The sequence below is a fragment of the Peromyscus leucopus genome, chromosome 1 (genome assembly GCF_004664715.2).
Source record: "Peromyscus leucopus breed LL Stock chromosome 1, UCI_PerLeu_2.1, whole genome shotgun sequence".
NCBI lineage: Eukaryota > Metazoa > Chordata > Mammalia > Rodentia > Cricetidae > Peromyscus > Peromyscus leucopus.
The window spans coordinates 62,929,416-62,949,258 of NC_051063.1; the positions used below are offsets into that span (position 1 = coordinate 62,929,416).

General features: G+C 53.1%; 1 protein-coding gene across 1 annotated transcript; it reads left to right on the forward strand.

Moving 5' to 3' along the window:
* Window positions 1–468: 468 nt before the first annotated feature.
* Window positions 469–19,798, forward strand: Muc6 (mucin 6, oligomeric mucus/gel-forming). The gene is made up of 34 exons (XM_037202813.1): window positions 469–550; window positions 858–911; window positions 1,062–1,302; window positions 1,372–1,498; window positions 1,807–1,897; window positions 1,983–2,092; window positions 2,258–2,465; window positions 2,592–2,714; window positions 3,055–3,175; window positions 3,279–3,417; window positions 3,497–3,601; window positions 3,710–3,782; window positions 3,878–4,015; window positions 4,271–4,432; window positions 4,522–4,616; window positions 4,701–4,833; window positions 5,072–5,321; window positions 5,408–5,460; window positions 5,562–5,671; window positions 6,136–6,287; window positions 6,478–6,619; window positions 6,702–6,812; window positions 7,358–7,543; window positions 7,645–7,884; window positions 8,603–8,759; window positions 8,993–9,136; window positions 9,989–10,051; window positions 10,483–10,518; window positions 10,750–10,767; window positions 10,919–11,095; window positions 11,660–11,878; window positions 12,279–16,634; window positions 18,354–18,456; window positions 18,922–19,798. Exons 1-34 carry the CDS (start codon window positions 469–471, stop codon window positions 19,097–19,099), a joined length of 8,697 nt encoding a protein of 2,898 aa, XP_037058708.1. The 3' UTR covers window positions 19,100–19,798.
* Window positions 19,799–19,843: the final 45 nt, after the last annotated feature.

The following is a 19,843-nucleotide window of genomic DNA, read 5'->3' on the forward strand; positions in this document are numbered from 1 at the left end:
TGTGCTCACCACTCCAGGTCACTTCTGCAGCATGTGTGTGCTGTATGAGTGGGTGCCACCTTCCCGGGACCTTGTGGGAACAAGTCCTGTGTTGTGGACCTGCAGTACCTGGCATGGTGACGGGCACCAAGCAGGAGCTTCCCGCAGCCAGGCTAAGCCAAAGATGGAATATATGAATGAATGAACAAACCAGGAAGTAATGAGAGCAGGAGGATGTTACAGCTGGGGGAAAACGAGCTGAGATGCCGGGGCTTAGACTGGAATCCACCCTTTGTCCTCCCTTAGAGCCTGCTACCTACTCAGTTAAGCATACTGCAGACAAGCTTGTGCTGTTCCAGAGCATGGCACTGCTACAAATGATGGGCAAACGAGGGCTGTGTGCTTGGGCAGCCTCGGGTAGAAGTGGACAAACCCACCAGGGATGACAGTGGGGTGGAACAAGTTGAGATAACAGTCACAACACTAACCATGGGTCCTGCCCATGCAGGTCTGGACACCACCTCCTTTGCCAGCCTAGGTCCCTGGAAGCAGGACTCTCCACAGACGACAGGTGAGAGCCAACAGCAATCACATCACTGACCAGAGTACCTGAGGCCCAATGGCCCAGAGGGCAAAAAGGAGGGGCCACACCTCAACACACGCACACACACACACACACGCACGCACGCACACACGCTTGCTTGACACACCCATGTATAGCATGCAGGCCTTAGGGGTACTGTGGTTTGGGGTTTCCACAAGAAGGATCCAGCCATGAAAGTCACAGCTCAGGCTCCAGCCAAGAGTTCTCATTCAAGGCACAGTGACCTCCGTGCCTGGCCCTGGGGGATACTGAGTCATAGCTTCCTGCCTTACAGGTGCCTGGACTGGAGATGCCACAGATTCCAACACTGAGGATAACCTGCCATCCTGTAAGGCCTAGACAGAAGGCAGAGCCTGGGCCAGAGCTGGGTGGGCATGTGGATTGCAGCTATGGTGGCCTCCGCAGGGTCCCTTCTTCTGGGCCAGGCTATCCCAGACATGCCCTACCTGGTCATTGGAGTGTATCATTTTCTTTGCAGCCCCAGAAAAGGGCTGGTGCTCCACCTGGGGAGCTGGCCACTTTTCCACCTTTGACCACCACGAGTACGATTTCAAAGGGATGTGCAACTACGTCTTTACGGCTACCTGTAGGGATGCCTCGCCCACCTTTAGCATCCAGTTGCGGAGAGACAGGGATGGGAACATATCCCGGATCATCATAGAACTTGGGGCTTCTGTGGTCACTGTGAACAAGGCAATCATCTCTGTCAGGGACATCGGGTAAGCTATGGGGCAGGGTAACCAGGGTCAGGGGCAGAAGGGACAGTTGCTGACTTGTCTTACCCACAGGGTTGTTAGCCTGCCCTACACCAGCAATGGCCTCCAGATCACGCCATACGGCCAGAGCGTGCAGCTGGTGGCCAAGCAGCTGGAGCTGGAGTTAGTTGTCATTTGGGGTCCAGATGCCCATCTTATGGTGAGAGCCATGCGCTGACAAACAGCGTTCAGGAAGGGCCCTTCTCAGAGTGAGTCCCAGGAGCCCAGACTGGCTGGATAGCACTGACTGCTGGCCAGCAACCCAAGAGGACCCGAGTTTAGATAGCAGCTCAGTTTTCCCATTTGAAAAGGAGGAGGATCCAGCCAGGAAAGGAACCCCACACCCCACAAAGAGAAGGGTGGGGAGGTGGGAACACCTGGAACCTTGAAGCAAGAGTCCAAGGGCTCTCCAGCCTGGGTAGGGTACCCCTATGCATTCCCACAGGGACCAACAGTGCTCCCCTGCAGGTCCTGGTAGAGAAGAAGTACATGGGCAAGCTGTGTGGACTGTGTGGGAACTTCGACGGGAAGACAGACAATGAATTTCTGAGCGAGGATGGTAAGCTAGGCTGGGGTTGGGCGGTCAAGCCCCAGGTCCCTCTGTAGTCTGTCCCCACATGCTGACCTCTGTCCTATGCCCCCAGGCAAACTTCTGGAACCTCACAAGTATGCCACACTCCAGAAGCTAGATGACCCCAATGAGATCTGTGCCCATGAGGCCATCCCCAGCCCTACCGCCCTGGAGACCAGATACGTATGTGAGGTGGCCCAGAGCCCAAGGCCAGAATGTGGCTGACACAGGGGGGCTATGTAAGGGTCTCTGGGGCCAATGCTACCCCCACTTCTAGCCTCCAAGCCCTGGTATGTATGATACGAAATGTGGCCTCACCCATATGACTTTGCGCGGCTCTCTATTTAGGCCCAGATCTGCAACCAGCTACTGACCCTGGTGTCCCCTGGGTGTGACGTGCCCAAGGAGCCACTGGTGCTGAGCTGCCAGGCAGACATGGCCGAGTGTGCCCAGCCAGGCCGGCAGAATTGCAGCTGTGCCACACTGTCTGAGTACTCCCGTCGATGTAACATGGCCGGCCAGCCTGTGCGCAACTGGAGGACCCCCGGACTCTGCCGTGAGTCCTAGGCAGGGTGAAAGGGAAAGTAGCTTCGGGTCGGGAAGGGGCCAAGCAAAAACTAAGTAGGGAACTCAGGAAGGCAGGCAGGATCTTCTTACCAGACTCTCTGCCTGCTGCCTGCAGCCGTGAGCCAGTGCCCGGCCAACCAGGTGTACCAGGAGTGTGGTGAGGTCTGCGTCAAGACTTGCTCCAACCCACAGCACAGCTGCTCCAGCTTCTGCACCTTCGGCTGCTTCTGCCCCCATGGTGAGGACATAGACCAGTACCCACTTTCCCCACAACTCACTCGCACGGACCTAGCTTGGCCTAGACATTCTTTATCTGAGTCCCAAGTCCAGGCCTTATCTACCCACCCCAAAACTTTCAGTCAACCCAGGGCTCCACGTAGAGTGAGCAGTGGGGAAGAGGGATCTAAGAGTACTAAGGAGAGGTGGGCTTTGAGCCATCCAAGGCAACTGCCAAGGCTGGCAGGGATGAGGGAAGGAGGAGCGCAGCCTGGGACTGACCAAATAGCCAGCTGGGGAGGAGCCTCCACAGTGATAGGCTGCCTAAGGAACATCCATCCAACCTGAGCCCATGCCCTTAGGTACACTACTTGATGATATATCCAAAAACCAGTCCTGTGTGCCAGTCAGCCAGTGCCCCTGTATGCTCAACGGTGTGGTCTATGGCCCTGGGGAGATCACAAGGACAGCCTGCCAAACCTGGTAAGTATAGAGAACAAGTTCTGCTGGCATGGGACCTGAGAATGGGTACCATTTGCCTTGGGCCTCACAACCCACTGGGGATCACCCCAACGCCCACCTGCAGCCAGTGCACCATGGGCCGCTGGACGTGCACGAAGCAGCCTTGTCCTGGCCACTGCTCCCTAGAAGGTGGCTCCTTTGTCACCACCTTCGATGCCAGGCCCTACCGCTTCCACGGCACCTGCACCTACACTCTTCTCCAGGTAGGAGGAGCCTAGGGCTGGGGGAAGGGAGGTCTGTCCACTCACCTCCCCACTCACTCCCACTCACTCACCTCCCCAGAGCCCACTGCTTCCCAACGAAGGCACCCTCATGGCTGTGTATGACAAGTCAGGTTACTCACACTCAGAGACCTCCCTAGTGTCTATCATCTACCTGTCCAAGAAGGTAAGGCTATCTGCCCTGAATCAAGCACACGCTATGGACAATCGCTGCAGACCCAGCAACTGGCTCCTGCTTCTCTTACTCCCTGCTCATACTCCTCTGTCCCTCCAGGACAAAATCGTCATCTCAGAGGATGAAGTGGTCACCAACAATGGGGACACCAAGTTGCTGCCGTACAAGACACGTGAGTCCTTCTGGGGTTGGCACTGAGAATTTTGTGTGGCTGTGCCTTTGTGGCTTGGCAGCAGGGACAGCCTGCTTAGCCCTGAATTCTTGCAGACAACATCACCATCTTCAGGCAGACGTCTACCCACCTCCAGATGGTTACCACCTTTGGACTGGAACTTGTGGTCCAGCTGCAGCCCGTCTTCCAGGCATACATCACAGTCGGGCCCCAGTTCAAAGGCCAGACCAGAGGTGAGCCACTGTCCTGCTGGTCACTCCCAGAGTCAGCCTGGCTGTCTCCTCTGCTGCAGCTAGATGCAGAGGGGACCCAGGGGTGCCTTATACTGGCTCTCTACATCCAGGGAACCCATAGCCCCAGCCTCATGAGTAAAGTTAATGATTAATCAGAGGGGCATAGCTGGAGAGAAGAGAGCTTTAGGGTATACGGAGGAACTGGATGGGCGGGCCAGGACTCACTCAGTTGCTCTCACATCCCGGCCCCTTCAGGGCTCTGTGGCAATTTCAATGGCGACACAACGGATGATTTCACAACCAGCATGGGCATTGATGAAGGCACTGCCTCACTCTTCGTGGACTCCTGGCGCGCGGGGAACTGTCCAGCTGCCCTAGAGCGTGAGACGGACCCCTGCTCCATGAGCCAGCTCAACAGTGAGTCCCCTACACCCCACCCTCAGCCACCTAAGCCTGTCGGGATGGGGAGGGAACAGGACACCCACAACTGCACCTATTGTCCCCAGAGGTGTGCGCAGAGACCCACTGCTCCATGCTGCTGAAGAAGGGCAGTGTGTTTGAGAAGTGCCACGCTGTGGTGAACCCCCAGCCCTTCTACAAGGTGGGTCCGATGGTATTTAGGAGGGGATGAGGGGAAGTGGTAGCAGATGCAGTCCTAGACACCTGGGTCCTGCCCTCCCCACAGAGGTGTGTGTACCAGGCCTGCAACTACGAGGAGACCTTCCCTCACATCTGTTCTGCACTGGGGGCCTACGCCCATGCCTGCTCCGCCCGAGGCATCCTGCTCTTGGGCTGGAGGAGCAGCGTGGACAATTGCAGTGAGTGCTGGCTGTGGTGAGGGGCTGTGGAAGAGTCAGAAGGGGCAGGGCTGTGGACATAGGAGGGATGGGAGCCTGAAGCCCAACAGAGCCCCTGGGGTCATTGTGAGGAATTCCAGGGCCTTAACTAACGCTGCTCAGCCATTTCTCTGTCTGCTAGTCATCACACCCCCAAGCCCCAGACCCTTTCCCCACACAGCTTTCTGTCCTGAGAACCTGACCCCTAATTCCCCCACAGCCGTGCCTTGCACTGGCAACCGCACATTCAGCTACGACAGCAAAGCCTGTGACCGCACCTGCCTGTCTCTGTCGGATCGTGAGACCGAGTGTCATGCGAGTGCTGTGCCGGTGGATGGCTGCAACTGTCCTGAGGGCACCTACCTGAACCACAAGGCAGAATGTGTGCACAAGGCCCAGTGCCCCTGTCTGCTGGACAGCTACAAGTTCGTCCAGGCTGATCAGTCAACCATGATCAACGGGGTCATATGGTATGGAGGGCAGGGCTGGGCAATGCCTGGTGAGGGAGGGGCCCTGCACACCTGGGAGCTCATGTGCCCTTGCCCCTCTCTTACAGCTACTGCGTCAATGGCCGCCTGAGCTGCCCACGGCAGGCCGAGATGTTTTTGGGTAAGTGTATACCAGGAGCTAGCCAGGAGACCCTGTCCGGAAGGCCCCTACACCACCTGGCATCCCTCAGTCCACCTGACCTGCCTTCCTCCTCCCTGCAGCATCCTGCCCAGAACCTAAGACCTTGCAGTCCTGCAGCCAGTCGTCAGAAGACAAGTTCGGGGCTGCATGTGCCCCCACGTGCCAGATGCTGGCCACAGGCATTGACTGTGTAAGCAGTGTGAGGAGGGTTTCCACACATCTACGGGAGCCCAGTGCAGGGCAGGGACATGCTGCATCCGCAATGTCCCTCTGGCCATGTCTCTGTCTCAATAGCTAGTGCTGGTATTGAGTCAGGAGCTGACTGGCAGCTGGGTAGCTGGAGCACAGGGTACTTGTCTACACAATTCTGTGAGGACACGGACTGGCTCCCAGCTTGGGAACTATGGCCACCTGTCCCTGTGCATGTGGCAGCCCATTCTGATACACACACACACACACACACACACACACACACACACACACACACACACACACACACCTGGAACATTACTGGAAGGGTGGCTTCTCTAGAAGCAAAATTCAGCTGCCACAGACCTTAGGGAAGGCTAGACAAAAGGGAAAACATGAGGAGTCTCAAAGTTGGAGCTGCAGGAGCAGAGTGCCGAGAAGCTAAGAAGCCTGTCTCCCCACCAGGTACCCACCAAATGCGAACCTGGCTGTATCTGTCCCAAGGGGCTCTATGAGAACAGTGACGGGCAGTGTGTGCCTGCAGAGGAATGCCCGTGTGACTTTGCAGGGGTGTCCTATCCTGGTGGCTCTGAGCTCCATACTGACTGTAAGAATTGGTAGGTCATGCCTTAGCCTGAACACCCAGACCCTGAGGGCCATCTGGGCAGGCAAGGACTCTCAAAAGTAAGTTGTCCCAAGGTGGGGCTTCCAGAGGTAGGGTATCCTAAGGTCACAGCCCAGGTCTCCAGCCCACCTCCTTGTGTGGAAGAACTGCCTCTTACCAGCCCTCCCATTCTATCTCCCCAGCACTTGCTCCCAGGGGAAGTGGACCTGCCAGCTTAGTGCACAGTGCCCGTCTACCTGTGTCCTCTACGGTGAAGGCCACGTCGTAACTTTCGATGGACAGCGCTTTGTGTTTGACGGCAACTGCGAGTACACTCTGGCCACGGTAACCACAGTGCCCAGTGCCAAGGCTGCAAGGGGCCAGGGTGGGGACCACGGGGGCATCTCTTCAACACCCTTTCCTGCAGGACGACTGTGGTGCCAACAGCTCACAGCCTACCTTCAAGGTCCTGACAGAGAACGTCATCTGTGGGAAATCAGGGGTCACCTGCTCCCGAGCCATCAAGATCTCCCTGGGTGTAAGTGGCTGAGTCCCACAGGGTGGGGGAGGGCTGGATTTTGATCAGTTCCCTCCCAGGTCTCCCAGCCACCACCCTCACTGCATAGGCCTCCCACAATCCCTCTTCCTCTGTATGACAGGAAGAGGTGGCCAGAGATTGGTGACCCACTGGGTAGTTACACACTCAGAACTTGTGGCCACGTGGTCTCTACCAGTTTCCCAGGGATGTACAGCATTTCAGGGGCAAAAAGAAAGTTGTTCTTCAGGAAGCTGAAATCTGTTTCCATGTGTCTAGAACCTTCTGTATAGAACTGGCTCCCAGCATATACGCCTACACGTCTTTCACTGTTCTTGTTATTGTTTTGAGACAGGGTCTCATGTAGCCTAGGCTAGCCTCAAGTTTATCATGCAGTTTAGGCTAGCTTTGAACTCCCAATCCTCACAAAGATGGAAATTTATTATGCTGGGTTAGACCTCTACCTTCCAAACACTCAAATCACAGGCAGCTGGGGCACTGGGGTGGGCAGAAAAAGAGACCAAGTGGTGACAGCCCTCCCCACACAGGGGCTGTCCATCACAATGGCAGACAGGAACTACACGGTCAGCGGGGAAGAACCCTTGGTGCACCTTCAGGTGAAGCCCAGCCCCCTAAACCTTGTCCTGGACATAGGCATCCCTGGAAGGCTCAACCTGACACTTGTGTGGAACAAGCACATGAGTGTCTCTATCAAGATCCGCCGTGCCACCCAGGTACTCACCGCATGCTTGCTATTGAACCATGGTCCCAGCTGGTCTCAGGGTGAGGGATCTTCCATGAAGGCTGCATGGCTCCTCAACAATTGCTCCCACAGGATGCCCTCTGTGGCTTGTGTGGCAACTCCAATGGGAACATGAAGGATGACTTTGAGACACGCAGCAAGTATGTGGCATCCAGTGAACTGGAGTTTGTGAACTCATGGAAGGAAAATCCACTGTGTGGGGATGCGAGTTACGTGGTGGATCCCTGTAGCCTAAATACCTTCCGGCGCTCCTGGGCTGAGCGCAAATGCAACATTATCAACAGCCAAACCTTTGCCGCCTGCCACAGTAAGGTAGGCCCTGTCCTCCAAGATGGAGACATGAGACACAGTCCTCCTACCATGGGACTCCAGGTTGGCTGGAGGCATCAGGTGTGGAGAGGAGAATACCCATCACCTGAGGCCAGGGCCGTCCACAAGCAAGAGAGATGGTTAGCATTACCCAGACCTCTGCCCAGTAGAGGACCACAGCAGACAAGAGAGTTGAGTAAAGTGTCACCTCGTGCAGACAGCTAGCTGCTCCGGGATGCACGGCCCAGAGAAGAGAGATTCAGTCATAGGAACCCAGCCCTGGCCAGGGCTAAGAATTTTTGGACTCAAGAGTTTTCAGTACAGCCCCTAATATGTGGTCCTCAGTAAAACGACAGGGAGCTACCCCAGGCGGTGCAAAGGCTCTGTAGCCAGGGGCCATCTGGGGTGTTCAGGAGGACCAAAGAGGGAGTAGAGACCCTAAGAGGATCAGGTGTTCAAGCAAGAGACAGTCAGCTTTGGTTTGCCACACCCTGATCCCAACAGGAGTTGTTTCTAACAGACACCCCAGGGCAGGGTTGACTGACACCAACAGCACTGACCCCCAGAAGGTGGCTGCCACTGACAGTTGCAACTTACACTAGAAGATGCTCTCAGAGTGCCAGGGCATTCCCCCAATAGCTATACCCCAAGGCAGCAAAGTCTAACTCCACCTTGCCACCACTGCAAGCCAACTGCCAACATGAGACCCTCCACTCCACAGGTATACCACCTGCCCTACTATGAGGCCTGCGTACGTGATACCTGTGGTTGCGACATGGGCGGAGACTGCGAGTGTCTGTGTGATGCAGTGGCTGCCTATGCCAAGGCCTGTCTGGACAAGGGCGTGTGTGTGGACTGGAGGGCCCCAGACTTCTGCCGTGAGTGTCTCACCCCATGCCCAAACCTGCTCCACCCAGGGGCATACCCCAGAAGCCTCTCTCCAGGCAGGCACCAGACTGTACCCCTCCCTGCAGGACAGCCCTGGGTCACCAGCTGTTCCCCAGGCTCTCCCTTCCCAGACCCATCAAGAGGAGACAGCCTCAAACAGAACCCAGCCCTTCATTCTGGCACTTAGGCCTGGATGACAGCTGATGCACATTCTTCTTCTCAGCTGTCTACTGTGACTTCTACAACATCCACACACTGGTGGGGGAGAAGGAATACCAGTATGCTCAAGAGGCCAACTGCACGTGGCACTACCAGCCCTGTCTCTGCCCTGGCAGCTTGGGGAGCTTCCCGGACACAAACATTGAAGGTATCAAGCACAGGGATGCACATGCCATGCACGTGGGCTTTTGTTCATTCATTTATTCATAGGTCCACTCACTCATTCTTTCATGCACACATCTATTCATAATGCATTCATTTGTTCACACACAGATCCACTGTCATGTATTTATTCACCGACACATTACTCAGCACACATTCATCCACTCACACATCCACTCACTCACACACTCAGCAAACGTGTCCTGAATTCCAGGCCGTGTTCTTGACTGAGGACCTGGCCTCACACAAACTAGCCCTTCTCTCTGGCCTGGGAAAGAGCCTTAAAAAGCAAACCGAGGAATTAATAACTTGTCACCTGACACACCTACCACAGTGGAAGTTAAGACAGATGTCATAGGGACAGCACAGCTGGGGGGCTGCTGCTGCTGCTCTAGAGTCTCACAGAGTCCAAGATCAGAGGGGCAGGAGCTGGGACTGAGACAGTGCTCTCCACATCAAAAAGGAGTAATGAGGCCAGTCATGGTGGCACATGCCTTTAGTCCCAACACTCAGGAGGCAGAGGCAGGCAGATCTCTGTGAGTTCAAAGCCATTCTGGGTTACATAGTGAGTTCCAGGTCAGCTAGAGCTAAATAGTGAGATGTCTCAAAATCAAAGACATAAAAAGGCAGTTCAGACACAGGCGCCAAGAGTCAGAGCAAAGACACACAGGGCAGAGCTCCGGAGCCCAGCAGGTGACTCCAGAAGCTGGTGTGAAGGGAGAGGAAGAGGTGGGGGCGGGAGAGCTGAGAAGGGAGCACATAACAGTAGTGGCCCCGCAAACAAGTGGAGCTGGTGGGTGTGAAAAGGAGTGCTGAGCTTGGCCCTTTTCTGCCCCAGGATGCTACAACTGCTCCCACAATGAGTACTTCGACCACAAAGAAGGGACCTGTGTACCCTGTGGTAAGTCTAACAGATGTTCCTGCCATCAGGGAGTACAGCCCTTGAATGGGTAAAATATGCATCAAGCCTGTCCGGCCCCAGGAACTCCTTCCTAGATGCTTTCCTTCAGGATACTGACACACAGGCTCCAACAGTGTCCTAGTACACAGCAGAAACAAAAATGCAGTACTGGTCCCCTTGGCCTCTGCTCTATACCCCATTCCAGCCATTGCTTAGCCACAGTGTTAGGGCAGGGTGCCCCAAGCCAGTGAGGTAACTTGGGCACACAATGGGGATTTTCCTATGAACCCAGATTTACACTACCCTGCTATGGCACCCTGGCTGGTCCCCTACTCTCCCTGCCAGGCTGACAAGAGAGGGAGGGAGCGGGACAGTCAGAGGAGCAAAGGGACAGTCCAGCAGCAATTCCTGACGACTCCCTTCTCTTGCAGCACCACCCACTACCACACTACCGCCAGCCACCACAGGTGATTGCTCTCCCACTTGGTACCACAGGATGAAGGCTTCCAGACTAGGGCTCACCTTAGCTCCAGTGGACAGCCCTCCCCATCCCACCAGCCCAGTCTCTGCGTCTGCCAGGTCCTGGGAGGGTGGGTAATGTATCTTGCAGTCCCAGGTCAGAAGGGAAACAGCATACAAAGCTTAGTTCCTGGCCAGCCATTGGCCAGGGCCACTTGACTCACTTGATCTTTGAGCAGGAAGCAAGGCCACCAGAGGTAAGTCTATCAGGAGTCCATGCTGCCTTCATAGGTCCATGAGCCACCCTGTACCTTTGGCCTAGCCCTTCAGCCGGCAGATCAGTCTCTTCCCAAAGAGACACCAGAGCCAGATCCTGCCCATCCATGAGAGCACTTATGCCCCACACAGGTTCACAGCCCACCACGGCAACTCCCACCAGCCCTGAGTTCTACAGTTCCAGCTCTGCAGCTACACCTGTGGGCCCCTCCTACTTGCCAGGTCTTCCAACCCCAGCACCTTCAACCCCATCCTCCACTGAGGAAGTAACAGACTGGACCACCCCCAAGAAATCCACAGTCTCCTCAGGTAAAAAGGAGGGATGCAGTAGAGTCCTAGGGTTGGGAGGGGCTCTCACTGTCTTCCCACTGAGATATGCCTGAAGGCAGCGTCTCAGCACAGAATTCCCTGGGCATGAAAGGCAGGGTGGAGATTTTTCTGAAAACCTAGCTTACAACTCAAGCTAGCTGGTCACTCAGTGTGGCCATTCAAAGCTGTTTGAAACTTCCACTAGAATATACATGGGATCCTCTAGGCCTCCATCCTGAAGCCTGCCCCACTCACATATAGCAGCAATCCCAGATGCTGCTGGGGGCACCAAGGAGAAAGGAACATCAGCCCTAAGAGCAGAAGTGTGGGCAGAGGGATGATCAGTGGCCCATGAGAGCCTGTGTGGTTACTGCCCTTGAGGTGAGTCCACACCAGCTAGGCAGACTTGAAGGCTAGGAAAGGGACAAGACTGGTGTTCATCAAACTATGGACAGATAACAATAAGATAAGCATCCTGAAGGCAGGAGCAAAGAGCAGGGGACTTAAACACACATCTGGGAAAAGCAAGTGGGAAAGAGGTATTGCCATGACTTTCCTCTACAGAATACCCTCAAACCACTGAGGCTACTGCACCACTGACATCACCTTTGCCTCCTACATCCATACCGAGGTCAACACCCACAAGACGCCCGGTGACACAGGCCACAACCAAGCCCACAGCATCTTCCCCCAGCTCATCCACAAAGACCACAGCTCAGTTCACAGAGAGTACCACAGTGACACCACCAACCTCAGTAATGCCTGAGATGTCCACCAGCCGAGGTGAGTCAAGGCCCCTGGGAAGCCAGGGCACCCAAGCCAAATGTTCAACTCTGACCCTCCATACAGCATATCCAACTCAACAAGAGGGTCTGTATTGCTCAGGGGGTGAGGGAGAGGGGAACCAATGGGGCAGGAGAAAGGGATACAGCATGACAACCAGCCACGCCTCAGGCCACACAGGACAGGCAGGAATGAGGGAAAGGGGTACATCACAGTATGTGTAAAGGAGGGGAGCTACAACAGCAGTAAAGTTCACCAAAGAAAGCCAAGAGCCTCAGAAGCCAGGAAATTACTCACAGGTAATACAGCATGGTTAGAAAACAGAGAAAAGCCAGTCCAGGGACACAGCACAGCGTATGTAAAGGACTATGAGCATAAACTGAACATTATTCACTGCCATGATCCGCAGTGACATCAGCCCAACAGGAAAGTCACCGTCCAGCCACAACAAGCCATGCAACTGAAACCACAGAACTACCTCTCTCGGGAAAGACTACCCTGACCACACATCAAACAGGACAAAGCAATAGCCTACCACCACCTAATACAAACACTTGGACCCCAAACACAGTATCTCAAACTAAGCCAACACACATGACATGGAGCACCCACTCTCAACCAACCATTTCTTTCCACACTACAGAATACTCCACAACTGCTCCCTCAGAAACATCTATCCAGACAACAACCACTTTTCCAAGGACTCAAAGCTCATTAGCATCTGTAAATCCAACACTTTCGACGTCAGAAGTGACACCAACATCTCAGACTCTCATGACCCCAACTACTTCACATATACTACCATCACCTTCAATAACAAACCCATCCACCACCATGTTTCAAACCACAACAGAGGAAACAGAAATAACACAAACATTAGCCCCAGGCACCTACACAACCCTAACCTCAAATTCATTCTCCACACAAACCACCTCAGCTTCCTTAATACACCCTTCCAATACAACTCAGCATCAGCCCACATCACTTCCCCTCACTACAATATCCAATAGGTCTACCATGGGAAAAACTGGTACCCCTGTGGTGCACACCACCTCAGAAACATATAGCAGGCCTCCTACTCCGCATACCACACAACCTCCACCCACTGTTCCTGTCTCTAGCACAACACACACCACTGGCCACCCGTTAGAAACTTCTGTCCAGACCACAATCACCTTCCATACACAATCAGGTCCTCAGACGTCTTTGGCCACAACACTGCCAGTATTTTCAACCTCCTCTGTAACACCAACTTCACAGATAATTAGGACTCCCACAAGCACAGAAACAGTCTCAACGGCTTCCACCCCCATGATATTTAGCACCATTCTTCCTATGACCACAATGGAGGGAACAAAGCCCACACTTACAGCAGCTCTTGCCACGTCCACAATCACTGCCACTTCTCAATCTCAAAGTTCTTTCTCCACCACCAGAAGCTACACTTCCGTCCGTTCTCACCCTACTTCCATGACGTCCCATCAGTCTATATCACTTCCACCTACAGGGAGTTCACCAAGGGCCACCACGAGTACACCTGGTACTGTAACAATCAATACCTCGTCAGGAACACAGAGCAGTCCCCATAAGCCACATACCACCAACCCTCAACCCACAGCTGTTGTCTCTACCATAACACACACCACAAGGCCCTCGCGAACATCCCAGCAGGCAACCATCACCATACCTACACCTTCATCTCCTCATTCGTCTCTGACGACACCAAAGCCATCATTATCAACCTCATCTGTGACACCTACTGAGATGCTTAGCACCCCTACCAGCCAACACACAGAATCATCAGCTTCTGTGACCAGGACTCTGAGTACCATTCTACAAAACACAACAGAGGACACAGGGACACCACATACACCAACAGAAGGCACATACACAACCAGTGCCACCACACAAGCTCAAAGCTCATTCTCCACAGACAGAACCTCTCCTTCGCACAGTTCAGAAACTTCTTCCATGACTGCCATTCAATCCACATCAGTTCCTGCTACAACATTATCAACTATGTCCACCATGGGTGTAACTGGTACAGCTGTGGTCCACACCACCTCAGCAACACCCAGCAGTCCTCAAGGTCCACACACCACACAACCTTCAACTACGGTTTCTGTCTCCAGCTCAGTACACACCACAGGTCGCCCCTCAGAAACGTCCATGCACAGCACCTCCAACTTACCAACACATTCAGCTCCTCAGACCTCATCCACACCACTGCCATTAATTTCAACCTCCTCTGTGACATCAAATTCAATGAGAACTAGCACCCAAAACAGTCAACACACACTATCATCAGCCGCCACTTCCATGACACCAGGGACTGTTCTTCCTACCACAATGGAAGGCACAAGCCATCCACAAACATCAGTTCCTGTCATTTATACAACCAGTGCCACCACACAAGCTCAAAGCTCATTCTCCACAGACAGAACCTCTCCTTCCCACAGTTCAGAAACTTCTTCCATGACTGCCATTCAATCCACATCAGTTCCTGCTACAACATTATCAACTATGTCCACCATGGGTGTAACTGGTACAGCTGTGGTCCACACCACCTCAGCAACACCCAGCAGTCCTCAAGGTCCACACACCACGCAACCTTCAACTACGGTTTCTGTCTCCAGCTCAGTACACACCACAGGTCGCCCCTCAGAAACGTCCATGCACAGCACCTCCAACTTACCAACACATTCAGCTCCTCAGACCTCATCCACACCACTGCCATTAATTTCAACCTCCTCTGTGACATCAAATTCAATGAGAACTAGCACCCAAAACAGTCAACACACATTATCATCCACTTCCATGACACCAGGGACTGTTCTTCCTACCACAATGGAAGGCACAAGCCATCCACAAACATCAGTTCCTGTCATTTATACAACCAGTGCCACCACACAAGCTCAAAGCTCATTCTCCACAGACAGAACCTCTCCTTCCCACAGTTCAGAAACTTCTTCCATGACTGCCATTCAATCCACATCAGTTCCTGCTACAACATTATCAACTATGTCCACCATGGGTGTAACTGGTACAGCTGTGGTCCACACCACCTCAGCAACACCCAGCAGTCCTCAAGGTCCACACACCACGCAACCTTCAACTACGGTTTCTGTCTCCAGCTCAGTACACACCACAGGTCGCCCCTCAGAAACGTCCATGCACAGCACCTCCAACTTACCAACACATTCAGCTCCTCAGACCTCATCCACACCACTGCCATTAATTTCAACCTCCTCTGTGACATCAAATTCAATGAGAACTAGCACCCAAAACAGTCAACACACATTATCATCCACTTCCATGACACCAGGGACTGTTCTTCCTACCACAACGGAAGGCACAAGCCCTCCACAAACATCAGTTCCTGTCATTTATACAACCATGGCCACCACACAAGTTCAAAGTTCATTCTCCACAGGCAGAACCTCTCCTTCCCACAGTTCAGAAACATCTTCCATGAGTGCCATTCCATCCACGTCAGTTTCAGCTACAAGCACATCAGCTAAACCCACCATGAGTGTAACTGGTACTGTGCCAGTCTATACCTCCTCTGGCACATCTAGCAGTCCCCATATTCCACACACTACATATCTTCCTCCTACTCCTTCTGTCTCCAGCACTGCAAGTAACACTGGTTCCCCTTTAGGAACATCCCCGCAGACCACCATCACAAATCCAACACCATCCGGTCCTCAGACCTCTTTGTCCACACCACTTTCAGTTTTTTCAACCTCTCCTGTAACACGAACTCCTGCGATACATACCACCCAAACTCTTGAACACACAGCATCATCAGCTTCCACATCTATACCATTGAGCACCATTCTTCCAACTACCCCAATCAAGGGTACAAGCTCCCTCAAAACAGCACCATCTATCACTTCCACTACAACTGCCATTACCCAAGTTTACTCTTCATTCACAACAGCAAAAACTTCTCCCTCGGAGCTGAGTCCATCCTCAGTGCCCCACAGCTCTACTGTTTCCCCTCCCTTCCCATCCCTACCAACTGCCTCTTCTCTCCCAACAAGTTTTCCATCCACTTTGGTTTCTCTCACTAATGTCCCACATTCCCCATCTGTAACATCATCCACCTCCTTCCTGCCCCACTCTGGCACCACTACATCTTTTCGTTCTTCAGCATCTTTGCCATCTTCTTCTATGACGTCCCCTCTCACACCTGCTTCAAGTTCTGCAGGTTCTCCTCCACAGTATACTTCTACCCCCAGCCTAGTGTCCCATTCCCCTCTGCTTACTAAACCCACATCATCTCATCCTTCATCTGCTTCTGCCTTTGTGTCTCCAACTGCTGCCTCTACTCCTGTTAATTCCTCTGTGTCCCCCCTTGTCACCTCATCCATTCCTTCCTCTGCTCTCCCCACCATCCACATGACTCCCACCCCATCTAGCCGGCCAACCTCCAGCAGTGGCCTTCTATCCACTACCAAGACTACATCTCATGTGTCCACCTTTTCTTCATTCTCCTCAAAGTCCACCACCTCCCAGTTTACCTCCCTTACCACCCAAGCCTCTACGTCAGGGCTACTGTCTTCAACCATGGGCATGACAGTCTTCCCAAGTTCCCCAGACACCAACCACACCACTAGGCCTGGTACCAGCCCACTGCCTACATCTGTGCTCCTGAGCAGTCCTGCTTCTCCCACTGGAAGTTCCTCACTGTCCACCCCAGTGTCACTCTCCAGTCCGGACTCCTCCGTCTCCTCTCCACCCATTGATCCTGGTAAGTGCCGCCAGTGGCTGCGTCTTTGTTCCCTAGGCTGCTTGGGTTCCAGCAGAATTCTTCACAGAGTGTGGTCTGCTGTTTAGTGTTTTCCTCACATTGTCCCTTGGTGCCTTCATGAAGGCCTGGTCCTGGAGCTTCTTTGGGGCATTTCTGAATCTAAGAGCAAGCTCCTTTCTCCTCACCTCTCAGGAACACTAGTCTCTGTTCTCCCAGTCTGGCTGAATTAGAGACTTGATCCCCATACATCTTAGGCCCATGTGCCTCCCTTGGTCCTAACTTTTCTAAGCGGCCCTCCACACCTGCCCCTTGGGAAGCTAGGATGTGAGATCTGGGTCTGCCTTGAGCTTAGGCACGTATTCTACCTCAGTGCTGAAGGGAATTATATCCTAGTCCAGGCACGGCTCATCCCAGGTGACATGCAGGAGGCAGAGGTGGGGACAGAGGCCAGGCAAGGCTTGGAAACTAGTATGTACAATTCTTGCTGCCCATGGTTTCCACTAGCTCTCCTCTCCAACAACGACCAGGGCTCCCCACAGGGCAGTGATCCCTACACAGTGTCAGCCTGCACAGGAACATGAGTTCAACACATACTCCCAGGACACCCCTGATTTGATTGTTCCTCTCAAGACACCCATCCTGCGGCCAGGCTCCCCATACATGCTCTAGGCCTCCCTCATGCAGGAAGTCCTCACAGAGCCAGCAATCAGTTCTTGTCTTACAGTTACATATTGTCACTTTACGTTCAGGCTGTTTCCCAAGAAAATGGCCGCAGGAAGTAGGACAGAGAACAGAAGGCCACCAGACCCTCCCCAAGCCTCTTAGAGAAGCAGGGCAGGAATAAACTCGAGCATAAGAGAGAGATGATATACGGAGCCTATCTGTCACCCACAAATCATTTTTGAACTTAAACTACGTGTGTGCTATGTGGAAACTTGCAGGATCCCATTCTTTCATCATGTGAATTCTAGGGACCTGTTGAACCGTCTTACCTGCCCCCAACTTTTAGTTTTGTTTTGTTTTTCAAGACACGGTTTCTCTGGCTGGCCTCAAACTCAGAGAGATCCACCTGCTTCTGTCTCCCAAGGGCTGGGATTAAATCCAACCCCAATTTTTGTTGTATTTTATTTATTTAAGGGTGTGCGACACCACCGCCTGGCCTCCAACCCCAATTTTTAACTTTTTAATCTAAGTACCACATGGGCAGTTTGTAACCCAGCCTCTTCTTGAACTCACATATGCCTCCTGAGTGATGATTTTACAGGTGTCCAACAACACACACTGCCCACACTGGCAGTTCCTAAGGTCAACAGTCTGCCTGCCTGATGAGGCATCACCACCACCATTTGTCACTGGCTGCCATGGCCTCTGAAACCTTTCCAGAAGCCCAGAGCAAAAGGTTTTCTCTGCTCTTCCTTACCCCAGGTGGTACAATGAATGCTTATTCTCAGATCCTGTGTGTTCTTTTGTGAGGAACATGGACATTCTTCAACACCTTCCTTTGGCCCTTAGCATGTCCTATATCCAACAGACATAAGACACCTTTCCTGAGGACTCCTGGGGACTGACTCAGATCTACCTGGGCCTGGCTCAATGCCAGATTCTTTCAGAAAGCCTTGAATACTGGAGGGATAAGGAGCTAAACAGAGGAGAGAGCTGGGGGGGGGGGGGGGGAGACCTAGAAGTGACTGAGACCTGCTCTTGGGCCTCCATCTCCAGGAGCCTGCAGCTTGCAGGAAGAGGAGCAACAGATTATCTACCAGGGCTGCATAGCAAACGTGATTCTAACTCGTTGCCAGGGTTTCTGCGCCTCCTCTGTCAGGTGAGTTGTTGGTAAACACCCTCCTTTCTGCAGGGACCAGAACCCTCCTAGGAGCTGGGTTCTCAGTGTTTCCCACACCTACCAAGAGGTCTATACCAGTGGTTCTCAACCTGTGGGTCATGACCCTCGGGGGGATTGAATGACCCTTTCAGAGAGTCACCTATAATCATCAGAAAACACAAATATTTACTTATGATTAATAACAATAGCAAAATTAGTTAAAGTATGTGAAAATTTATGGTTGAGTGTTGCCACAACACAAGGAACTATATTAAAGGGTGCAGCATTAGAAAGGCTGAGAACCACTGGTCTAGGCAGTGCACTCTGGCCACACTTTCCTTGCCCGTGAGCAGACGCTGGTTCTTGAGAGCCTGGCCTACAAATCAGCTTGTATCCATTCTACTTTGGGACTGGCCAGGGAGGAGAGGGCCAATCCTGACCCTGCTGGTCTCTGCTTCTTGGCAGTCTCAATACGGACACCTTGCAGTTGGAAACCCGCTGTGGCTGCTGCCAGCCCCTTAGCACCTACGAGAAGCGACTCTCCCTGCCCTGCCCTGATCCCAATGCACCAGGTCAACAGCTCACACTCACCCTCCAAGTGTTCAGCAGCTGTGTATGTAGCCCCCTGCAATGCAAGGACTAAACAACAGCAAGTGGTTTCTTGAGCACAAGGATCACAGACAGACAGACAGACACACACACACACATACACACACACTCACACACACAGCCATTCCTGATACTTCCCTAACACTTGTAACAAGCAATCCCCTTACCGGCCATGGGCATGGCCTCAAGGAGACCTTGGACAAGGCTCATCCTGAGACAGCAGAGAAACGGAGCAACAGCTGTCACACAAAGCCTCCTACCACGTACCTCCTGCAGACCGTGACCAAGCAAAACAGGCCTTCAGTGGAAATGAACTACCAACATCTCTTCAACCTTGATGCCCTGGGAATTTCCTGTCCACCTGTATAGCACCTCCCAGCCTCTGGCTATAATACCCAAGAGATCAGAACACCCAAAGCAGATGCTGAGAAGACTGGGCAGGGCATCTGGGGAGACATGGGGAGTAACAGGAAGATGCAGGGGTATGAGCCTTGGGTAGGGACAGGCAGCAGGGTAAGCACCAAAGAGGCACAAGGAAAGGAGGTCTCCCCAGAGGCAGGGAGAAGCAAAAGGCAATGGTACCCACTGGGCAGGAGGCTATCACCCAACAAGTCAGTAGATTGCAAATAAACTGGTTCTTTTCAAGGCAGAACCTGGTGTGTACATGTTGCTGTTGTCTTCCAGAATCCTGAGCATGATATCACAAACACCTGCACAGGCCAGGCCACTAGGACCTGGGACTGTCCAGGTCCATGTGGGGCTAAGACAGAAAGACCAC